This window comes from Artemia sp. Qi Xiang Cuo, chromosome 15 (genome assembly GCF_049724085.1).
Source record: "Artemia sp. Qi Xiang Cuo chromosome 15, ASM4972408v1, whole genome shotgun sequence".
Taxonomy (NCBI): domain Eukaryota; kingdom Metazoa; phylum Arthropoda; class Branchiopoda; order Anostraca; family Artemiidae; genus Artemia; species Artemia sp. Qi Xiang Cuo.
In genome coordinates, this window is record NC_142808.1 from 29221337 (window position 1) to 29245861 (window position 24525).

The window sequence follows — 24525 nt, forward strand, 5'->3', positions numbered from 1 at the left end:
AGATGCTAAAATAGAGTTACTTCAGTGAGGACACCAGAGTAACTGAGGAAAAATAAAAAAACTGTAAATTACTTTAATTATTCAGTTGCGAAATAATCCTTTTGTTAGCTATTACTGAAGCAAATCGTTTTGGTCTAACAGGTATTAAATAATCACCAGGGGACTATTTTACCTGCTAGACCAAAACGATTTGCTTCAGTAATAGCTAACAAAAGGATTATTTCGCAACTGAATAATTAAAGTAATTTACAATTTTTTCTATTTTTCCTCAGTTACTCTGGTGTCCTCACTGAAGTAACTCTATATTAGCATCGTTTTCCTACGTGGATCAGTTTGCGCCAATTGTACATTTTTGTTTTTGTTTTTTTGGTGGTGGTTTTATTGGTTTTTCGTTTTATCTTGTTTTTTTGTGTCTTTTGTACTGAAGACGCCTTGTTTGTATACAGGCGAAATATCCGCGTTGTTTTGTTTCTGTTGTTTTTATTTTCTCTCCACTGGCCACAGTCTCGTTTGTTTGTTTTTCTTTAGAGATTTTTCTCTTTGTTGGTTTTTTAGCTTTAAGAGACCCAGTTATTCAATTCTACCCCCCTCTCGTCCGTACGAAAACAAGGCTATTTTCACGTTGACCAGACACCGAGATTAATATATGAAAAATTTGTAATCTTCTGCCTCTCCTTACTTTATGCGATAGCAAGTTCTTTCCCATACTCAAAAAGAATCTGTAAATCCAAATGACATTAAGTTTACCCCTTGCCATATTTTTGTTTCACTTGTAATCTGGGTTTGAAACAGCATAGTCGTCTTCCATGTGTATCTTAGAGTTCAGGTATGACCAAATAAACACAATGGATAGTTGCCCCAATCGTCAAAAATGTACCTCTTATTCATCATGAGAAAATGTCAATGCCTTAGATAGGCTATAAAGTTTATCAAATGAAAGTATTTAATTTTATAAACGGAAATTATACTCCATGTGAGTAAGTGGTCTCTCCTTCACCTTTTTCTGTTTACGCTAAAGTTTGACTAAGGGTTTCCCCAAAGAACTTTAGAGTGCAACAAGGATATTGAAATAAACAACTAAGAAAACGTCGAGGGAAAGTTGAACTAAATCAAAATATACTATATGTGCATACAGATTGCTAATACGAGCTTATTAGCAATATTTTTGGAACGATTTATCGTATCAAGAAGGAACTCCTGGGGCATCATGAGTAGGATGTTCAACTGAGTAGGATGGCAACATGAACCTGCTAGTACTGCTATTGATGCTTCTACCACAACTGTTACTACTACTAATATAACACTATTACTGCTTCTGCTGCTGCTACTGGTACCACTACTACTATGTAATTAGTACAATTAAGGCTACGCATATGAACGTGAAAATTTTACAGATTATTGAGGGTGAATTTGAACTAAATCAAAACACACTATGTGCATGCAGATTGTCAAAAGGGCGTATCTCATAAATGCATTTCGGTATTCAGTTGGAACTTTCAGAGAATGCTTAAGGGGGAAGATCAATTGACAAAAAGGTAAAAATGTGCATGCCACTGCTAACACCACTAGCATTGCTACTTTTACTATTACTACTACTACTACTACTGCTACTAAAGTACTCCAACTACTACTTTAATTGCAACAACTTGTAAGGCTTAGAATATTAAGATGAAAAGGGCGTCAAAAGGGGGTCAAAAGAGTACATGAGCAATATTTTCGGAACGGCTTACCGTATCAAGGTAAAACGTCCGGGACATCGTAAAGGGGATGTTCAACTGACGAAATGGCAACATGTACATGCTACTATTGTTATTAATACTGCTGCTACCACTGTTACTACTACTACTAAAGCTACAATAATACTGCCACTACTTTGGTACTACCACCACAACTCCATTGAAAACGTTAATGTCACTGAAACTTTTAAAGGAGCTAATTCGATTGGAAATGAAAAGTTCAAGTGACCTTTTTCAGACAAAAAATTAGTTGGAGGGCAAGCAGCCCTATTCCTTAGCTCATAATTTTCCAAAAACTTCCAATCAAAATTTTGAGACAGCCACTATTGAACGGTCCAGGAACTATGTCTCTAGGGATATTGGGTATGTCAATCCCCCATGGTTAGGCAATTTGCCCATTATGTTTTAAAACTAAATCGAAGTTGCGTTTTGTGCATGCTGGTTGCCAATAAGACGTTTCAGCAATATCCCACGAACAACTGAAGGTATTAAGTTGACATTTTAACTAAATCAAAAGAGTGTAAGTGTATGCAGGTTGTCAAAGAGAACAGATAGAATTTTTGGGAATGGTATTAAGTTTTATTTTTCAGGTCAATTAGAGGAGGTGTGAAACTAAAATAAATAATACTATTTGTGTCACGATTTGCAAAAGAGTGTATGCTGTTAAAAGTTTTGGAAAAGTTTCTCCAAGGTATAAAAAGCAAGCCAAACTATGTATTCTAAAAGGAAAAAAAAGAAAGATTTAAAACATTGTTTTCTTTTTCCATGAAAAAAAAAACAAGTAAAAAAAACCGAACAGCTATTAGTATCGAACCAATGGTCCTAGAACATCAGAAGAGGGTTCATTCGAGGGGAAATCAAAATTAATAGTAACCTATTTAAGTGAGAAAAAAGATAGGAGAGTAACTAGCCTCCTTCCCAAGCACGTTTTTCTCCTAAAGTCATCCAATCAAAATTTTGAGACAGTTATGTTGTTGAAAATAGTTGAAAAGTTCAACAACGATGCCTTTGAAGATAACATGACCCCGACCACTCCTGGGGATAGATATTTAGCTATAAAGTTTGTTCACTGTTTACGGTATTGGGAAGTATACTGTTTAGTTACGTTTAAAGATAACTTCTTAAACCACATTAGTAGGGAAAGGGGTACCATTTTGCTCTCTCTATGTTCCTTGGCAGCTTTCCAAGGCAGATTACCAGACTGGTTATTTGGCAGTGTATAATGTGGTCAAACAGGTTTTTTTCTGTTTTTGTTGTCAATTGCACAATGAATGTACGTCATGAGTCCACATGCACATTCTTAAAAAGATAATCTGCCTTGGAAACAGTTTGATGTGTTCGGGGAGATTACGTTCCTTGGCGTTTGATTGTCATTTGCAAAAAAGGGGTAATTAGTGATAGGATAGTTTTTTAACATGAAATCTCTGAATAAAATATTTTTGGAGCATGTACTTGACGATGGAGAAAAAGGGTTAAGGTGATTAGCAATTACGAGCGGGGATTCCCCACCTGTTCCTAAACATTGCAAAAAAGATAGTCAAATTGCGTATTTAGGAATGGTTTTTTAGGGAAAGCTGTCAAACACCCATGTGTTATCCACAGTTCCATTTTTGAAATATGTGCTATCAAGAGCGGTCTCTGATTTGTTCATGACAATTGCCTTTAGCCAACAATAGTTTGATATGAATGTGTCGGTAGATAGGATTTGCGTTTTTGATCCTATTAAGGTGGAGAAAAAAAGAAAAGGGTTTAGCATTTGCAAATATTTCAATGTGTTGTCAATTTAAAATAGTTTAGAAATAAAAAAATTTAACAAGAAATTGCTGAAGTGTTTTGGGGGGAGATGGGGTGATTGTGTACTGTATAATACACATGTGATGTTTGGACAGTGTTGTCAATTTAAAATAGTTTAACGTTCCCTCCTTCCCCCATTTCTGAGGACAAGGTGGGGGGTCAATTTTGGAGGGAAAACCAAAAATACTCAGAATCGAAAATAAATGGGATCTGCCTGAAGGGCAAGGCAATTTTGGAGGGAAAACCAAAAATACTCAGAATCGAAAATAAATGGGATCTGCCTCAAGGACAAGGCTCAGAGGCCCCTCCTTCCTCCATTTCTGAGGGCAGGGGAGGGGGGTCAGTTTTGGAGGGGAACCAAAAATACTCAGAATCAAAGATAATTTCCATTCGTCTTAGTTTTTTTAGCGATGCTCCTTATTTCTAGTTGAAAATGCTTATTTTTAATTTAATTGGGAATTTAAAGTCAGATCCTAACATAAAGAAAAAGGTATTTCGGTGGGGGTAGCTAACTTCATATACGGGATAATTTCCATTCGTCTTAGTTTTTAACGATGCTCCTGATTTCTAGTTGAAAATGCTTATTTTTTTATTTACTTGGGTATGAAAAGTCAAAGTCTAACATAAAGAACAAGGTATTTCGGAGGGGTTAGCTAACTTCATATACGGGATAAGTTCCATTCGTCTTAGTTTTTAACGATGCTCCTTATTTCTAGTTGAAAATGCTTATTTTTTAATTTAATTGGGAATGAAAAGTCAAAGTCTAACATAAAGAACAAGTTCTTTCGGAGGGGGTAGCTAACTTCATATAAGGGATAATTTTCATTCGTCTTAGTTTTTAACGATGCTCCTTATTTCTAGTTGAAAATGCTTATTTTTTAATTTAATTGGGAATGAAAAGTCAAAGTCTAACATAAAGAAAAAGGTATTTCGGAGGGGTTAGCTAACTTCATATACGGGATAATTTCCATTGGTCTTAGTTTTTAACGATGCTCCTTATTTCTAGTTCAAAATGCTTATTTTTTATTTTAGATTTGAATTAAATGTAAAATTCTAACATAAAGAACAAGGTATTTTGGAGGGGGGTAGCTCACTTCATATACGGGGTAATTTCCATTCGTCTTAGTTTTTAACGATGCTCCATATTTCTAGTTGAAAATGCTTAGATTTTAATTTAATTGGGAATGAAAAGTCAAAGTCTAACATAAAGAACAAGGTATTTTGGAGGGGGTAGCTAACTTCATATACGGGATAATTTCCATTCGTCTTAGTTTTTAACGATGCTCCTTATTTCTAGTTGAAAATGCTTATTTGTTTAATTTAATTGGGAATCAAAAGTCAAAGTGCCAGAATGGTTGAAATCCACTAGCTCAGAAGTGGGGTCTCAGTCCACCAGCCAGAATAGTTGAAATCCACTAGCTCAGAAGTGGGATCTTAGTCCACCAGCCTGAATGGTTGAAATCCACTAGCTCAGAATTGGGGTCACAGTCCACCAGCCTGAACGGTAGAAATTCACTAGCTCAGAATTGGGGTCTTAGTCCACCAGCCTGAATGGTGGAAATTCACTAGCTCAGTATTGGGGTCTTAGTCCACCAGCCTGAATGGTGGAAATCCACTAGCTCAATATTGGGGTCTCAGTCCACCAGTCTGAATGGTGGAAATTCACTAGCTTAGAATTGGGGTCTTAGTCCACCAGCCTGAACGGTGGAAATTCACTAGCTCAGAATTGGGGTCTTAGTCCACCAGCCTGAATGGTTGAAATTCACTAGCTCAGAATTGGGGTCTTAGTCAGTGTTCAGATTGAAGCGTTAGGGTCCGACTATCTGGGCTTTATTTGTCAGGGCCTGAATGCTAAGCGATGGACATGAACTCGATTGGGAACCCATTGTGAAAATGGAAAAACAAAAAACAAAAATATATTGTTGGTATGTGTGTAGAGCATGGCATGGTTACCGCTAGGGCAACAGTCTAACCGTTGACGGTTTTAGGTATCCGTGAATAAGTTCTAAGGCAAGAGTGGAAACTGGGACAAATTTTTGGAGGTGTCCACCTCACCTGCCCAGAGTCTCAGGCAAGTGACCCTAAATTTGAAAAAGTGGAAATTGGCTCAGATTTTCTAAACTGAGCTTAGACAATGAATAGATACTATTGGGAAAGTGATTGGAGACGCTGGGCATCCGTGAACAAGTGCTAAATTGAGAGAGGAATTTGAGACAATATTTGGGGGCGCCCACCCGCCCAGAGTCTCCGGCAGGTGACTAAAAAATTTAAAAAACACACAGAGACGACAGACACAAAGAGACGAATCACACACAGAGAGGAAAAACACACAGAAACAACACATAGAGACGACACTAACGATGCTCCTTATTTCTAGTTGAAAATGCTCATTTTTTAATCTAATTGGGAATGAAAAGTCAAATTCTAACATAAAGAACAAGGTATTTCGGAGGGGATAGCTAACTTCATATACGGGATAATTTCCATTCGTCTTAGTTTTTAACCATGCTCCTTATTTCTAGTTCAAAATACTTATTTTTTAATTTAATTGGGAATGAAAAGTCAAATTCTAACAAAAAGAACAAGATATTTCGGAAGGGAAAGCTCACCTCATATACGGGATAATTTCCATTCGTCTTAGTTTTTAACGATGCTCCTTATTTCTAGTTCAAAATGCTTATTTTTCAATTTAATTGGGAATGAAAAGTCAAATTCTAACATAAAGAACAAGGTATTTCGGAGGGGTAGCTAACTTCATATACGGGATAATTTCCATTCATCTTAGTTTTTAACGATGCTCCTTATTTCTAGTTGAAAATGCTTATTTTTTAATTTAATTGGGAATGAAAAGTCAAAGTGCCAGAATGGCTGAAATCCACTAGCTCATAAGTGGGATCTCAGTCCACCAGCCTGAGTGCTTGAAATCCACTACCTCATAATTGGAGTCTTAGTCAATTAGCCTGACTGGTTGAAATCCACTAGCTCAGAAGCGGGGTCTAAGCCGACCAGCCCAAATGATTAAAATCTACTAGCTCAGAATTGTGGTGTGAGTCAAGCAGCCTAAATGGTGTAAATTTACAAGCTCAGAAGTGGGGTCTTAGTCCACCACCCTGAATGGTTGAAATTCACTCTCTCAATAGAGGGGGCTCAGTCGACCTGCCCGACTGGTGGAACTTCACTAGCTCACAATTGGGGTCTTAGTCCACCAACCTGAATGGTTGAAATTCACTAGCTCAAAATTGGGGTCTTAGTCAGTGTTCAGATTGGAGCATTGGGGTCCTAGCTGTGTGTGTGTGTGTGTGTGTGTGTGTGTGTGTGTGTGTGTGTGTGTGTGTGTGTGTGTGTGTGTGTGTGTGTGTGTGTGTGTGTGTGTGTGTGTGTGTGTGTGTGTGTGTGTGTGTGTGTGTGTGTGTGTGTGTGTGTGTGTGTGTGTGTGTGTGTGTGTGTGTGTGTGTGTGTGTGTGTGTGTGTGTGTGTGTGTGTGTGTGTGTGTGTGTGTGTGTGTGTGTGTGTGTGTGTGTGTGTGTGTGTGTGTGTGTGTGTGTGTGTGTGTGTGTGTGTGTGTGTGTGTGTGTGTGTGTGTGTGTGTGTGTGTGTGTGTGTGTGTGTGTGTGTGTGTGTGTGTGTGTGTGTGTGTGTGTGTGTGTGTGTGTGTGTGTGTGTGTGTGTGTGTGTGTGTGTGTGTGTGTGTGTGTGTGTGTGTGTGTGTGTGTGTGTGTGTGTGTGTGTGTGTGTGTGTGTGTGTGTGTGTGTGTGTGTGTGTGTGTGTGTGTGTGTGTGTGTGTGTGTGTGTGTGTGTGTGTGTGTGTGTGTGTGTGTGTGTGTGTGTGTGTGTGTGTGTGTGTGTGTGTGTGTGTGTGTGTGTGTGTGTGTGTGTGTGTGTGTGTGTGTGTGTGTGTGTGTGTGTGTGTGTGTGTGTGTGTGTGTGTGTGTGTGTGTGTGTGTGTGTGTGTGTGTGTGTGTGTGTGTGTGTGTGTGTGTGTGTGTGTGTGTGTGTGTGTGTGTGTGTGTGTGTGTGTGTGTGTGTGTGTGTGTGTGTGTGTGTGTGTGTGTGTGTGTGTGTGTGTGTGTGTGTGTGTGTGTGTGTGTGTGTGTGTGTGTGTGTGTGTGTGTGTGTGTGTGTGTGTGTGTGTGTGTGTGTGTGTCTGTCGTCTCTATGTGTAAGTCGTCTCTTTGAGTATGTCGTCTCTGTGTGCGTGTCGTCTCTGTGTGTGTGTCGTCTCTGTATGGGTGTCGTCTCTGTGTGTGTGTGTGTGTGTTGTCTCTATGAATGTGTAATCTCTATGTGTGTTTCGTATCTGTGTGTGTGTGTTCTCTCTGTGTGCGTGTTTTCTTGAGTGTCCTTACTAAAAATAACAACTGTATTAAAAAAAAAAATTAAATTGATCATAAAACCTAAATTATTTCATCAGATACGCCATGTCTCGTCTCTCTGTGTGTGTTGACTCTGTGTGTGTGTATTGTTTCTGTCCAAGTGTTGTCTCTATGTGTCGTTTCAGTGTGTTTGTCCTCTCTGTGTGTGATTCGTCTCTTTGTGTCTGTCGTCTCTGTGTGTTTGTCCTCTCTGTGTGTGAGTGGACTATGTGTGTGTGTGTCGGCTCTGTGCATGTGTCGTCTTTGTGGATGTTTCGTATCTGTGTGTGTGTTGTCTCTGTGTGTTTGTCGTCGCTGTGTGCGTGTCGTCTCTCTATGTGTGTGTCGTTTCTCTGTGTGTGTGTCGTTTCTGTGTGTTTGTCGTCTCTGTGTGTGTGTTTTCTATCTTTTTAGGTCGTCAATTTAAGTGTGCCGTCTCTGTGTGTTTGTCGTCTCTGTGTTTGTGTGTCGTCTCTGTGTGGCTGTTGTCTCTCTGTATGTGTTGTCTCTATGTGTGTGTCGTCTCTATGTGTGTTTCGTATCTGTGTGTGTGACGTCTCTTTGTGTGTGTCGTCTCTATGTGTGTTTGTCATTTCTGTGTGTGTGTGTCTCGTCTCTCTGTGTGTGTTGACTCTGTGTGTGTGTATCGTCTCTGTACATGTGTCGTCTCTATGTGTCTTGTCTGTGTGATTTTCGTCTCTGTGTGTGAGTCGTCTCTGTGTGTGTGTCGTCTCTATGTGTTTGTCGTATCTGTCTGTGAGTTGTCTCTGTGTGTGTGTCGTCTCTGTGCATGTGTCGTCTCTGTGGGTGTTTCGTATCTGTGTGTCTGTTATCTCTATGTCTGTGTTGTCTCTATGTGTGTGTCGTCTCTGTGTGTGTGTGTCGTTTCTGTGTGTTTGTCCTTTCTGTGCGTGTGTCGTCGCTGTGTGTGTGTCGGATGTGTGTGTGAGGTCTCTGGAGGTTAGTGGATGCTCTTGTTTCGTCTTGTCTCTCTATGTGTATCATCTGTGTGTGTGTTTTATGTGGGTTTGTGTGTATTCTCTCTGTGTCAGTTGTCACTTTATGTGTGTCGTCTCTGTGTGTGTCGTCTCTCTATGTGTGTCGTCTCTGTGTGTTTGTCGTCTCTGTGTGTGTCGTCTCTATGTGTAAGTCGTCACTTCGAGTGTGTCGTCTCTGTTTGTGTGTGTCGTCTCTGTGTGGATGTTGTCTCTCTGTGTGTGTGTCGTCTCTATGTGTGTTTCGTATCTGTGTGTGTGTGACGTCTCTGTGTGTGTGTCATCTCTATCTGTGTTTGTCATTTCTGTGTGTGTCTCGTCTCTCTGTGTGCGTTGACTCTGTGTGTGTGTATCGTCTCTGTGCATGTGTCGTCTCTATGTGTCGTTTCTGTGTGTTTGTCCTCTCTGTGAGTGATTCGTCTCTTTGTGTCTGTCGTCTCTGTGTGTTTTTTAAATTTTTGGGTCGCCTGCCGGAGACTCTGGGTGGGTGGGCGTCCCCAAATATTGTCCCAAATTCCTCTCTCAATTTAGCACTTGTTCACGGATGCCCAGCGTCTCCAATCACTTTCCCAATAGTATCTATTCATTGTCTCAGCTCAGTTTAGAAAATCTGAGCCAATTTCCACTTTTTGAAATTTAGGGTCACTTGCCTGAGACTCTGGGCAGGTGAGGTGGGCACCTCCAAAAATTTGTCCCAACTTCCACTCTTGCCTTAGAACTTATTCACGGATACCTAAAACCGTCAACGGTTAGACTGTTGCCCTAGCAGTAACCATGCCATGCTCTACACACATACCAACAATATATTTTTGTTTTTGTTTTCCACTTTCACAATGGGGTCCCAATCTAGCTCAAGTCCATTGCTTAGCATTCAGGTCTTGACAAATAAAGCCCAGATAGTCGGACCCCAACGCTCCAATCTGAACACTGGCTAAGACCCGAATTCTGAGCTAGTGAATTTCAATAATTCAGGCTGGTGGACTAAGACCCCAATTCTGAGCTAGTGAATTTCCACCATTCAGGCTGGTGGACTGAGACCCAAATTCTAAGCTAGTGAATTTCCACCATTCAGGCTGGTGGACTGAGACCCCAATACTGAGCTAGTGGATTTCCACAATTCAGGCTGGTGGACTAAGACCCCAATACTGAGCTAGTGGATTTCCAACATTCAGGCTGGTGGACTAAGACCCCAATTCTGAGCTAGTGAATTTCCACCATTCAGGCAGGTGGACTGGGACCCCAATTCTGAGTTAGTGGATTTCAACCATTCAGGCTGGTGGACTAAGACCCCACTTCTGAGCTAGTGGATTTCAACCATTCTGGCTGGTGGACTGAGACCCTACTTCTGAGCTAGTGGATTTCAACCATTCTAGCACTTTGACTTTTCATTCCCAATTAAATTAAAAAATATGCATTTTCAACTAGAAATAAGGAGCATCGTTAAAAACTAAGATGAATGGAAATTATCTCGTATATGAAGTTAGCTACCCCCTCCGAAATACCTTGTTCTTTATGTTAGACTTTGACTTTTCATTCCCAATTAAATTGAAAAATAAGCATTTTGAACTAGAAATGAGGAGCATCGTTAAAAACTAAGACGAATGGAAATTATCCCGTATATGAAGTTAGCTACCCCCTCCGAAATACCTTGTTCTTTATGTTAGAATTTGACTTTTCATTCCCAATTAAATTAAAAAATAAGCATTTTCAACTAGAAATAAGGAGCATCGTTAGTGTCGTCTCTATGTGTCGTTTCTGTGTGTTTGTCCTCTCTGTGTGTGATTCGTTTCTATGTGTCTGTCGTCTCTGTATGTTTTTTTAATTTTTGGGTCACCTGCCGGAGACTCTGGGCGGGTGGGCACCCTCAAATATTGTCTCAAATTCCTCTCTCAATTTAGCACTTGTTCATGGATGCCCAGCGTCTCCAATCACTTTCCCAATAGTATCTATTCATTGTCTCAGCTCAGTTTAGAAAATCTGAGCCAATTTCCACTTTTTCAAATTTAATGTCACTTGCCTGAGACTCTGGGCAGGTGAGGTGGGCACCTTCAAAAATTTGTCCCAACTTCCACTCTTGCCTTAGAACATATTCACGGATACCTAAAACCGTCAACGGTTAGACTGTTGCCCTAGCGGTAACCATGCCATGCACTACACACATAAAAACAATATATTTTTGTTCTTTGTTTTCCATTTTCACAATGGGGTCCCAATCTAGCTCATGTCCATTGCTTAGCATTCAGGCCTTGACAAATAAAGCCCAGATAGTCGGACCCCAACGCTCCAATCTGACCACTGACCAAGACCCCCATTCTGAGCTAGTGAATTTCAACAATTCAGGCTGGTGGACTAAGACCCCAATTCTGAGCTAGTGAATTTCCACCATTCAGGCTGGTGGACTAAGACCCCAATTCTGAGCTAGTGAATTTCCACCATTCAGGCTGATGGACTGAGACCCCAATACTGAGCTAGTGGATTTCCACCATTCAGGCTGGTGGACTAAGACCCCAATACTGAGCTATTGGAATTCCACCATTCAGGCTGGTGGACTAAGACCCCACGTCTGAGCTAGTGAATTTCAACCATTCTGGCTGGTCGACTTTGACCCCAATTCTGAGCTAGTGGATTTCAACCATTCAGGCTGCTTGACTAAGACCCCACTTCTGAGCTAGTAGATTTCAACCATTCTGGCACTTTGACTTTTCATTCCCAATTAAATTAAAAAAATAAGCATTTTCAACTAGAAATAAGGAGCATCGTTAAAAACTAAGACGAATGGAAATTATCCCGTATATGAAGTTAGCTACCCCCTCCGAAATACCTTGTTCTTTATGTTAGACTTTGAATTTTCATTCCCAATTAAATTAAAAAATAAGCATTTTCAACTAGAAATAAGGAGCATCGTTAAAAACTAAGACGAATGGAAATTACCCCGTATATGAAGTGAGCTACCCCCCCTCCGAAATACCTTGTTCTTTATGTTATACTTTTAATTTAAATTCCCAATTAAATTAAAAAATAATCATTTTCAACTAGAAATAAGGAGAATCTTTAAAATCTAAGACGAATGGAAATTATCCCGTATATGAAGTTAGCTACCCCCTCCGAAATACCTTGTTCTTTATGTTAGACTTTGACTTTTCATTCCCTATTAAATTAAAAAATAAGCATTTTCAACTATAAATAAGGAGCATCGTTAAAAACTAAGACGAATGGAAATTATTCCGTATATGAAGTTAGCTACCCCCTCCGAAATACCGTGTTCTTTATGTTAGACTTTGACTTTTCATTCCCAATTAAATTAAAAAATAAGCATTTTCAACTAGAAATAAGGAGCATCGTTAAAAACTAAGACGAATGGAAATTATCCCGTATATGAAGTTAGCTACCCCCTCCAAAATATCTTGTTCTTTATGTTAGAGTTTGACTTTTCATTCCCAATTAAATTAAAAAATGAACATTTTCAACTAGAAATAAGGAGCATCGTTAAAAAAAACTAAGACGAATGGAAATTATCATCGATTCTGAGCATTTTTGTTTCCCCTCCAAAATTGACCCCTCCTCCCCTGCCCTCAGAAATGGAGGAAGGAGGGGCCTCTGAGCCTTGTCCTTGAAGCAGATCCCAATTATTTTCGATTCTGAGTATTTTTGGTTTTCCCTCCAAAATTGACCCCCCCCCTCCCCTGCCCTCAGAAATGGGGGAACGAAGGGCCTCTGAGCCTTCCCCTTGAGGACGATCCCAGTTATTTTTTACTCTGTGTATTTTTGATTTTCCCTCCAAAATTGAACCCCCCCCCCCACCGCTGCTCTCAGAAATGGGGGAACGAAGGGCCACTGAGCCTTCCCCTTGAGGCAGATCCCGTTGACTTTAACTTCCGTGCTTTTTTTCTTTCCCCTCCAATATTGACCCCCCCACTCTGGTCAGAAGAACGGGAGGACGGAGGGGCCGCTGAGCCTTCCCCGTGATGTCGATCCGCGTTCTTTTCGTTTGTAAGTATTTTTGGTTTTCCCTCCAAAATTGACCCCCCCCCCTGCCCTCAGAAATGGGGGAAGGAGGGAATGTTAAACTATTTTAAATTGACAACACTGTCCAAACATCACATGTGTATTATACAGTACACAATCACCCCATCTCCCCCCAAAACACTTCAGCAATTTCTTGTTATTTTTTTTTATTTCTAAACTATTTTAAATTGACAACACATTGAAGTATTTGCAAATGTTAAACCCTTTTCTTATTTTCTCCACTTCAATAGGATCAAATTCGCAAATCCTATCTACCGATACATTCATATCAAACTATTGTTGGCTAAAGGCAATTATCCAGAACAAATCAGAGACCGCTCTTGATAGCACATACTTCAAAAATGGAACTGTGGATAACACATGGGTGATTGACAGCTTTCCCTAAAAAACCATTCCTAATTACGCAATTTGACTATCTTTTTTGCAATGTTTAGGAACAGGTGGGAAATCCCCGCTCGTAATTGCTAATCACCTTAACCCTTTTTCTCCATCGTCAAGTACATGCTCCAAAAATATTTTATTCAGAGAATTCATGTTAAAAAATTATCCTATCGCTAATTACCCCTTTTTTCCAAATGTCAATCAAACGCCAAGGAACGTAATTTCCCCGAACACATCAAACTGTTTCCAAGGCAGATTATCTTTTTAAGAATGTGCATGTGGACTCATGACGTATATTCATTGTGCAATTCACAACAATAACAGGAAAAAAACCTGTTTGACCACATTATACACTGCCAAATAACCAGTCTGGTAATCTGCCTTGGAAAGGCGCCATGGAACATAGAGAGAGCAAAATGGTACCCCTTTCGCTACTCACATTGGCCTGACATTACATAAAGAAAGAAAAACGAGCAAAAAAGGGGTTTTTATAGGCAAAATGAAAATACTGAAAAAACAAAGCTAATATTTCGAGAGGACAAACGCTTCTCTTCTTTAGCGCGAAACGAAATAATGTATCCAAGGACAGTGCCGAAGAAAAAAAAACAAAAAAAAACGTGGAAATTCTATGTGAAAAGAACCGAAATAACAAAGAAAAAACCAAAAACTTAAAAGATGAATAAAATTCAATAAAAGCCAAAAATTATAAGAATTAAAACCAAATATCTAACAACCATAAAAGCGAGTTTTTCGCCAATATCCGCAATTTGCAAAAAATTAAAAAAAATATCAACTGCCATCGACGGATGCTAGCGAACAACAGTTTTTTTTTTTTTCTATGTCATTTGACTTCGGATTTTAATTAATGCATTTCTTGCAGACACTCATTGAGACCTAAGGGGTTGTTCACGTGTTTGATTATATGACTGGGAAAGTTGTTCAAGGTTTATTTCAGGGATTACTACAGGATTGGCTTCTCTTTTGAGAAAACCGAAATATGACTCGTTTATTCTTAATTCACCGGAATCTCTGTTTAAATCTTGACCTAAATGATGGTCTTTATAAATTTCAACTACTTCTCTGTAGTGCCGAACTATACCTTTGTCATGTGAAATTAGACTAGCTTAATTAAACAAAATAGTATGGTCTAGTTTTTTAATAATGTGCACTGCATGGGCAAAATCAAAATTCTCTAGTTTTTTCGCTTTTTGAGTATAATATTAATTAAAATAGAGTTTTGAGTGTATCTATCTATTATCCGCTGATCAGGTCTTTTGATTCACCAAAGACTACACGAACAAGGAATTCTGTAGACACCAGAGTTTTCACCTATCGGGATAGGGTCTTTACCTTGATAAATTTGGGACCTGGTAGTTTTACTGGGTCTATAATAAGTGTAAATGTTATTTTTCCTTAGATTTTTTGAAATGTGGTCTGAAACCCCTTTAACGTATGGGAGATCAAGATAAACTGAATTTTCCCTTTGATTTGTGTTTTCTGTGGAACTATCTGATAATCTTTGAATGCGTTTTGCAATTACAGAATTTATTAAACTAATTGGATAACCATTCCCAAATAAAATATCTCTAAGGTGGTTGAGCTCTAAATCCAAGAAACGTGTTGAACAAACTATCAACTAGAGAAGTGGCAACTCCTCTTTTCACAGCAGGAGAATGACTAGAGGAATAACTTAAGTAACGGTCATTATGTGTGGGTTTTCTATAGACACCAAACTCAAAACATGAATCATTTCGGTGCACCAGAACATCTAAGAAAGGAAGACGCCTCTCTATCTCTGATTCCTGAGTTAATTTGAATTTTGGATCCAAGGAGTGGAAGAAGTGAAGAAAAAAACTCAGAGACTCGTCACCATGCTCCCACAAATAAAAAATATCATCTTTAATACGAACCCAAAATCCAGGTTTACAAAAACTTTGCAAAATAGCCCTTTCTTCAAGGTTTTCCATAGAGATATCAGCCGGTATTGGGGAAAAGGGGGCACCCATGGAAAGCCCATATTTCTGTCTATAGAAAATGCCACTATAATAGAAGTAAAAAGAGGTTCTGTTACAAAGGGCGGTAAGCAAAAGAAGTGTCTGATTCGAAAGAGTAGATTTTTCTGATGTAGATGGGTTAGAAGTAAGTTTTTGCTTCAAAATCAGTTCGGCCTTTTGAGGATCACAGTTAGTAGACATTGAATCTGAATCAAAACTGTCAATTCTTGCATTTGGTTTAACCGAAACTTGCTTTGCCTTGGAAACAAATTCAGCGGAATTTTTAATATAGGATTTTTGAGCCTGAATTAGTGGGAGAAATATAACTGATAAGAATTTTCCTATTTTTGCTGTAGGAGAATTAAAAGAAGAAACAATGGGTCGAAGTGGATTACCGAAATTTGAACTTTAGGAAGACCATAAAAGCGAGGGGACGTGCATCCGCGAGGGTAAAACCTTTTGTACAACTGATCTGTAATTTCACCTTTTCCTTTTAGATAAGAAAGCTTTTCGGACTTCCTGGACAAATTTTTCTGTGGTATCGGTAGCTAATTGTTCATATGTGTTAGAATCATTTAGAAATTCTCTGACCTTTTTGTCGTAATCATCTGAATCTAATACAACAACAGTATTGCCTTTATCGGCTTTCGTAATAATCCTGGAATGATCTTTATGTAGTGCGTGTAAGACCAAGTGATCGACTAAAGTCTTTTTCAAATAAAAGTATGCGAAGGAGAATTTTTCAGGCCGAATCATCCACAAGAAATTTTATTGGGGGGGGGGGATTTCGAACATGGTATAAAATTTCGGAGAAAACTTCTGGAGTTTCCCGATAAGGGAATAAAATGTTCAAGAAGGGTAAGCCAGATTTGCGGCATTATTCGAAAAACAATGAGAAATTAAATTTAAAAAAATAAGTTTTTTGTACTGAAAGTAAGGAGCAACTTAAAACTCGAGACAAAACTGAAATTATTCCATATATGAAGGGGTTGCTCCCTCCACAATACCCTGCTCTTAATGCTAAGGTTTGACTGTTTGCCTCAATTTCTTAAGAACGACTCCTGAAACACAGGGGCCGTTTAATTAGAATAGGAAGCATTTTTAAAATTGTTAAAAGCTTTAACGCGAAGAACAAGGTATTGAGGGGGAGGGCAACCTTTTCATATACAGAAAGATTTCTGTTCGTATGGAATTTTAATGTTGCTCCTTAAAGTTCAGTTGAAAAAACTTTTTTTTTCATTTGATTTTCCATTAAAGGGTAAATGACATTGATCTTTTGGGGTTTTGAGGGAGAAAGCACCATATTAATGTAGTTCACGTTACGAATTGCTGTAATTCTTCTCGCTATGGGTTTAATTTTTTTATTCATAGTTAGTTCTGCTCGTTTTGTTTTGGCATCTTATATAACATTAATTTCTGCTCAGCTGAACGTTGAAATTTAAACTTAACTCACATAAATAAAACCATAGGAACGAAAAGGAAAAGTATCATAAGCATATCATAATCTTCAAATAAAACTGTGTTGTTGTACTTCCAGTTCTGCTATAGCCTACCCGTTTTGCTCTCTATAGGCTACCAGTTGTGCTCTCGCAACTGCTAATTCTCAACATGGGCTTATTCAAAATAAAAAAACTCCTACATTTACTTTTAACTCTTTTTAATCTGTCATAGTCTTTTATTAGGTTGTATCAATTCCTTTGACTAATTGAACTCAGCAAGTTCAAAGCATCCAATTATGTATATCATTCCCAAAGTAAGAAATCCTGTAGCATACTAATTAGTCCCTTAATAGGTTTGTATTCTATCCCCTTTGGAGACTCCCACCTTACTTTTTACTCTTGCGTATGCTCCATTGGACTCTTTTCTTGATTCTAACCCCATGTTGTAGTCGGGCAATTAGCACATGACCGACTATAATAGAGACCTGTTGGTCCTATGTGATTTATAACATGATTTCGGCTGTTATTTAGCTTATAGCGAGTACTGAAGCATCATCTAGCGCAATGGTAAGTACCGTTGCATTGTTAAATGTCTAAATAATAGTTAGTAAGTAGAAAACTTGAAAAAGGGAGTTGTGTTGAGTTTTTATCAAACTGAGATGTAGACCATATCCCTCCTAAACCGACCAATCCACCTCAGTTATCTATTTTCCCCTGTTTGTTCACTTACTTTCAAAGAAGGAATTCTGTTCTCCAGGAGCCTAAAGTTTTACTTTCTCAAAAAGTTACTATAAATCATTCTCTTGGTTGCACAAACACATTGAAATTGACAACCTCTAAAATAAACGTCAGGCACATTTTCAGGAGGGGAGGGGGGTCAATAATTTTAATCTAGGTAAAATAAAAGTATTGTGATTTCTGGTTACTGAGAAAAAAATCTGGCCCGTTTTTAGGCAACACAAAATTATTTTGAAAGATAGTTTTGTGCATAGGGATCTTCCCAGCCCAAGGACCTGTGATAAAGACGGACAAATGGGCTCCCCTTGAACACTTTCCCAAGTCAAAATTCAAGCTGCACGTGCCCTCCCTAAGAGTTTCAGCTTTGTTTATTTTTAAGTGTATATTTATTTAAAATGATATAAAAACAAGGTTTTTAATTTGGGAGAATTTAGAGTAGGCTATTTGGTAGTAATTTGAAAACAAGGAAATTTATATTAAACAAAGGTATTTTGGAAGAATTGCAAAGAAATCTTTTTGAATATAGTGCAATTTTGCATTTTTCAAATCTGCGTTCAGATAAAGAAAAATTTTCGGTTTTTTTATTGAATTTATATTTTTTTACGATTTCTCTTAGCCAATTTGGGCTATTCATTTTTTCAGATTAAGTCCACATTGGCTCAGAACTTTAGAGAAGCAAATTCTAAACTGATCAAGGACAAAAAGCTTTTTGGAAGGATAAGGGTGACGCCCAACGATATTTTTTCTGTACACTGGGGTCCACTTTGCCCGCTATTACACTTCAAAGGAAGTAAGCTATGTCTGCTTTTGAAATAAAAGTAGATGGATAAAGGGATGTGGTTTGTTGGAGGGGAGGACATGGGCCCACTTTGTGCCTCACGTTATAGAAACTGTAAATTTTGTTTTGCGTTTTAGATCTAAAAAAGAGTGTAACATAAAAATCTTTCAGAGAAGTTTAAAAAATCATCCGTATCAGGGATGGGGTCTGTTCGCATGGCTTTGGATCCACTTTTGTCCTCCATACTAATTAAAAGTGCTTACATCAATCGGTGTCAAACACAGGAGCCTACAACATGCTTACCTTTGTTCGACAAAGTTGGTGTGGGTACTAGACATGCCTATGGTCAACTTTACTTCTCAAAAAATAACGACAGAAAACAAAATAATTTTCAATATTCTTGGGCTTTTACTTTATTAAAAAAAAAAAAAAAAAAAAAAAAAAAGTTTTACCAACTGAAAGTAAGGAGCAACAATAAAACTTAAAACGAAGAGAAATTATTACGTATGTGAAAGGGGTCGCCCCTTCCTCAACACCTCGCTCTTCACACTAAAGTATTTTAGTACTTTAAAGAAAAGCCTCTTTTTGTTCTAATTAAACGAGCCTTGGGTTTCAGGAGTCGTTATTAAAGAATTGCGACAAAATTCAAATTTTAGCGTAAAGAGTGAGGTGTTGAGGGGAGTGGCAACCCCTTCATATTTGTAATGATTTCTGTTCGTTTTAAGTCTTAATGTTGCTCCATACTTTCAGCTGAAAAAACTTGTTTTTCTTATATATTTAATTTCTGCTAATTTTCTTAATAATACCGTGAAATCTACCTCCACAGAAAAATCCCCCTTCCCCGCACAAAGGTCATCTAGACAATTCGCTCCCCGATGAAAATTTACTCCAGAAAATTACCCATAACATTTCCACGCGTAAAATTTATGAAGCAAAGAGATAGTAAGACAAATATAAAGAACTCCGTATATGAGTTCTGAGAAATTCCCCCAGTGTAAAATTATCCTCGAAAAGTTAACCCCCTGGAACCTTCCCTCCCCATGGAAAATTTACCCATGGAAAATTTTTCCAGCGAAATATTCACCCCCCCCCCTTACCTAAAAAATGTATGCACACTTCCGTAAACAATGAAACATTTTATAACTTAAAGACCTTTCTCCAGGGGATGTGGGGGGGCATATTATTTCCTAAATGCATAGTTATTCAATCTTTGAACTCTGTTGAGCAAACTGACATTCTCAAAATTTTGATCAGACGGTTTTGGGGAGAAATGGTGTGTGGGAGGGGGGCTAGTTGCCTCCCAATGTAACTGGTCACTTAGAAAAGGGCACTAAAACTTGTAATGACCTAATGAATAAGCCCTTTTTCGATGTTCTATGCCCATTGGCTTGATACGATCACCCCTGAAAAAAGAAAACAACAAAAAAACTAATAAATACGCATCCGTGATATTTCTTCTGGTAAAAAAAAATACCTAATTCCACATTTTTGCAGATAGAACCACAGTTAGGTTCTCTGATACGCTGAATTCGATGGTATGATTTTCAATAAGAGTCTGTGACTTTTAGGGGGGTTCCTCCCCCTTTTTCGAGAATCAGGCAAATTTTACCAGGCTTGTAGCCTTTGATGGGTAACACTAAACTTAATGAATCTTGTATCCATTTAGAATCAGTATAACTAGACAATTTTTTTACATTTATCTATTGATATTAAAATTCAGCTTTTCTTAGAGTTTCAGTTAATATTGAGCCGCGTCGCTCCTTACTTAGAGTTTGTTACCGCAAACTGTTTGAAAGTTGCAGTGGGAGAATAGAGCGGAAATTGGGACGGCTCAATTTCTGATTCTCTCTACGACAACTTGAACATAACAGGTGATTTTTGGACTATACTCTCTCCTGCAATCAAATCATAGACAATTTTAGTATAACTAGAAATTTTTTTTACATTTATCTATTGATATTAAAATTCAGTTTTTCTTAGAGTTTCAGTTAATATCAGAGATTCAGAGAATAGAGCGGAGATACGGTCACTTCGTAGTTCCCAAATAAACAAATTTGGCATTGATTATACAATCTTAAACCCAAGGACCTCGCGCAAATTGTCGTTTAGGATAATTATTTATTCTCAATGGGGTTAGTGATTTATATTCTTGTCCGTTCCGCTGAATATGAAAGCACTGTTTTTCTGTTTAAACTCTTTTTTGTTGATAATTCAACACAGTTCGTGCATATTGTTGTATTCTGTGTTTCATCTTGAATGGATCGGAAACTACTTGTAATGACACAGAGTCCTCTGTTACTGCTAAAAGATTGCCAAAGTCTGCTATTAATGTTAAGTGACAGAGTTCATATAGGCTATGAATTGTTGACGGGGACATGTTGGAGATGTCTTTTATTGTAGCGGTGAATATGATTCTCCATAGTTTTTCTTTCCTGAGCTCGTAAAAGTGGAACATTACTGCTACCAATTCTGGAAGACTCTACAAAAGAAGCCTCAACAGATATACAACTGTCTGGTACATAGTCAGTATAAATCTTATGATTCTTCCTACTGAAATTTCCAGCTTTAACTATGTTATTTTTGAACCCAAGGACAACACTAAATTGTCGTTGAGAATCATTCTTTCATTATCTTTGGGGTTAATATTGTAAATTCTTCTATTTTTCGTTACATAGTTGAACATGAAAGCATCCTTTTTCTGACTGAATACCTTTTTGTTTGCAAGCCGATACAGTTCATGCGCATTGTTGTAATCTTCATAGGATACGGTGACAAAGGTATATTCAACAGAGTCAAAAATTTCCGCAAACCCATCGCTTGAAAATGACTATTTGTGACTACTTGCTTTAATATCACATTTATTTCTCTTTCTTAGGACATCATATGTGTTCCTGAGGTCCCAATTCACCAGATCAACTTCATATCTATCTTCAAATTTGATTGCAGGAGAGAGTATAGTCCAAAAATCAGCTGTTATGTTCAAGTTGTCGTAGAGAGAAAAAGAAACATTGGGCATAAATTTCACATAGAAACCGTTAAGATTTGGCAATTAATTTGACATTTTTAGCAGCTATCCAAGAATCAAATTTAGAGTTTTGCCTTTACCAGCAAACCCGCAACTGTCTCTAATCTCTATGAGTTCGACTTTCAGTACCTTTTCAAATTGATATAGACCACTAACTTTAACTTTCTGCAATTCATAATCATGAAATTCCCCGTTTCTGAGTTTCAGCTATTTTCCACGGAACTGTGCAGCGTCAAGTCCCCTTTCTTTTCAGTATGCTGTTTGTATTAAAACATTGGGCCAGACAATTTCGTCTAATCCTTTGACTATCGGGATACAAATCATTGTTCATACTACTGCTGCCTTCACTATTGTTGAGAATTTATTTAGGTGCGCTTGTTGTTCTTCTTCTTCTAATTCACAGCAGGCGGGCTATTCAGTTGGTATTAATTAACCCTCTTCTTTTTGCTTCACTCTGTGGGCTACAGAGCTACTGTCTTGGTTGTCTCTTATTTATTATATATTCTCAGATATCTTTCAGTAGATCTTTTGACTCAAGGAGATCAATTATAAGATGATAGATATCGATTTCTGTGCTCTGTGTGCAGGTATAGTTGGCTAGGCTCTTGGCTGATAGTGAGATTTTGTTACAAACGTCGTTTTATACTATTCTTCTTCTTCTTCTTTTAGGATCGTCACAGATTTCAATCCTTAGAAAATGGCTAGCTACATCCTCGAGGGAGGCAATGCATCGGGTGGGTAGACATAATAAACCAACTCCCCCTCAACAGCAATATGAACCCAAATGAGGCCCCATCCCTAGCCCTGGATAGGACCACCTGGAAAAGACTCATGGTGCTGTCAAATATTTCCCTCTAATCTACTGACCCTGTTGAGGAAGAGTGCTAAGTCAAGTCTTCTTCTATCCTCTCTTGACGTTGCATTAATTGTTTTAAACCTGCCTTTTCGCTACTGGCATCTTTTCGAAGTTTGAGGAGAGTAAACAATTTAGGAGATTGGAGTCTACTGATAGCGTTTTCTTGTGGTTTGAGACAGGATCTGTTGTCAAATCAATAAGATTGTGATTGTTGTTGTGTTTTGTGATTTGACTGGGTGGCCGATCAATTTGAATACTATTCCTTTCAGTCATATAATTTAACAATCTGTTGCTTTGCTCACGGTAGGATAGTTTTAGTAATTCAAATATTCTCTTTGAACTACCCTCTACCAAAGGCATTTCTTCTTATGACACAGGGTGTTTTTTTTTACAACACTGTATCAGTCACATTCGCAACACTATTGGGTTTGGCTCCTTGCGATTTTGCTTGTCAACATTGCGATATAGCCAACTGTTTTGAAAAATGAAAGTTTCCAATCATCTGGTATGCTGTCATTAGTAATAAAAATCGTAACATGTTCCTTAAAACTCTACAATGGGGACAGGGCACCGTAAATTTAAATAGTTCGGTTATTATTATTTTTTTTTTTTTTTGCATGACAAGGTGGGTAGAAGAAGATTGCTAACAAAACAAGCAATGATCTGCAATAAAAGTGTATAAACAGTCTCCCGCCTGAACAAGATGTTTCCTGTTCTGTTTTTGAGTGTTTTTCTTCTTGGCTAAAGCGCGGAAGGTGGACGGATATTGCTTTGTCGGTTTCCTAACTGTATTTGACGATTTAACATTACCTGCAGTTAAATCAAACATTTCGTGGTAACGAACTGTAAGTAAGGAGAAACCCGGCTCAATGGTAGCCGAAACTCTAGAAAACGAAATTTTGATACCAATAGATACATCAAAAGAATCAGATTTTAATGCTGATTTCAAATATATAAGTTTCATCAAGTTTAGTCTTACCTATCAAAAGTTACGCACCTCAAAAAATTTGGCTGATTTTCGAAAAAAGGGGGAAAGACCCCCTAAAAGTTATAGAACCTTAATGAAAATCACACCATCAGATTCTGCATATCATAGAACCCTATTGTGGAGGTTTCAAGCTCCTATATACAAAAAAGTGGAATTTTGCATTTTTGCCAGAAGAAAGATCACGGATGCATGTTTATTTGTTTGTTTGTTTTTTCCCCAGGGGTGATCGTATTGACCCAGTGGTCCTACAATATCGCGGGAGGGCTCTTTCAAACAGAAATTAAAAGTTCTAGTGCCCTTTTTAAGTGACCAAATATGGGGGGCAACTAGGCCCCCTCCCACGCTCATTTATTTCCCAATGTCACCCGATGAATATTTTTGAGATAGTCATTTTGTTTAGCATGGTCGAAAATATGATAAATATGTCTTTTAGGATGACTTAATCCCCGAAGTCCCCAGGGGAGGGCTGAAAGTTATGAACTTTACCCAATGTTAACATATAGTATTGGTTATTGGGAAGTAAACATACGTTTTCAGAGTAGACTAAGAAGTACCATTTCTATGGAAGCTATAGGAAAACAGGTTTTTCTAGTAGTTACAGGTTTTTTCTAGTAGTTACAGGTCATGACGCAATTTCAAAGTTCACTGCCTTTTTGGTGATAAGCCCAAAAAACCAGCACGTCTTGTTTCATTGTTATGCACTTATTTTTGTGGCTATTCATTTCATGGGTTTCATTAATAGAACGAGTCATTCATTTGAAAATGTTATTTACTTCTTTAGTGTACGATATTTACGAATTTTTTTTTTTGCGACAAGATATTTGCGAAAATATATTTGCATTTACGCTAAAAAGGGACATTTATAGACAGTATTAAATATCTTAATATAAAAGTAACTATAGAATTACTTTATGAATTGACCTAGCTTTACCTCGCCGATGTGTTATGTATAATACTTATGTAACTTTTTAAAAATTTTGTAAATTTAAAAATAAAGGGCTTACAAGTGTTTGGCGGGGGGTGGGGTGCATAGAGGGGTGTGGTGCACGAGGGTTCAGTTAAAGAGTATCCAGTGGCTCGGCGGGAGTTCGGTTATACACGGGTTCAGTTACCCGGGGGGTGCAGGTGCCCGGGGGGTCTCCCTTTTTTTTTCATAAATCGGGCTCCCTGTTTTCAAAATCCCTTTGTCTTCTGAGGCTTGGAGCATTTGGTGACTAGATATTAAACGTAATGAAATTTAGCACGGAGGTTCAGTTGTACAGGGGTTTCAGTTATACAGGGGTTCAGTTACATGGGGGTTCTTTGTGTTAAATAAGTAGTTTTTATATCTTTTAAAAGAACTTTACGGGGATTGAGAGACTCAGTTGCCTAATTCCGTGTGATTTTTCTTTACTTGATGCTCATTAAAAACGAAATTTTTGT

The 24525-nt window shown here is 38.1% G+C and overlaps 1 protein-coding gene across 2 annotated transcripts in view; it reads left to right on the forward strand.

Annotated features, from left to right (window-relative positions):
• The first annotated feature begins 17195 nt into the window (after positions 1 to 17195).
• The window catches only part of Eh (Eclosion hormone), a 32931-nt gene continuing 25601 nt past the window's right edge, over positions 17196 to 24525 (forward strand). Inside the window, exon 1 of one of the 2 annotated variants that reach the window (XM_089101687.1) lies at positions 17196 to 17285. In XM_089101687.1, coding sequence (XP_088957813.1) covers positions 17283 to 17285 — 3 coding nt within the window. In that variant the 5' untranslated portion in view covers positions 17196 to 17282. Of the gene's footprint in view, positions 17286 to 22327; positions 22419 to 24525 lie in introns of those variants that run through there. The other variant, XR_016142996.1, reaches the window with a different exon arrangement.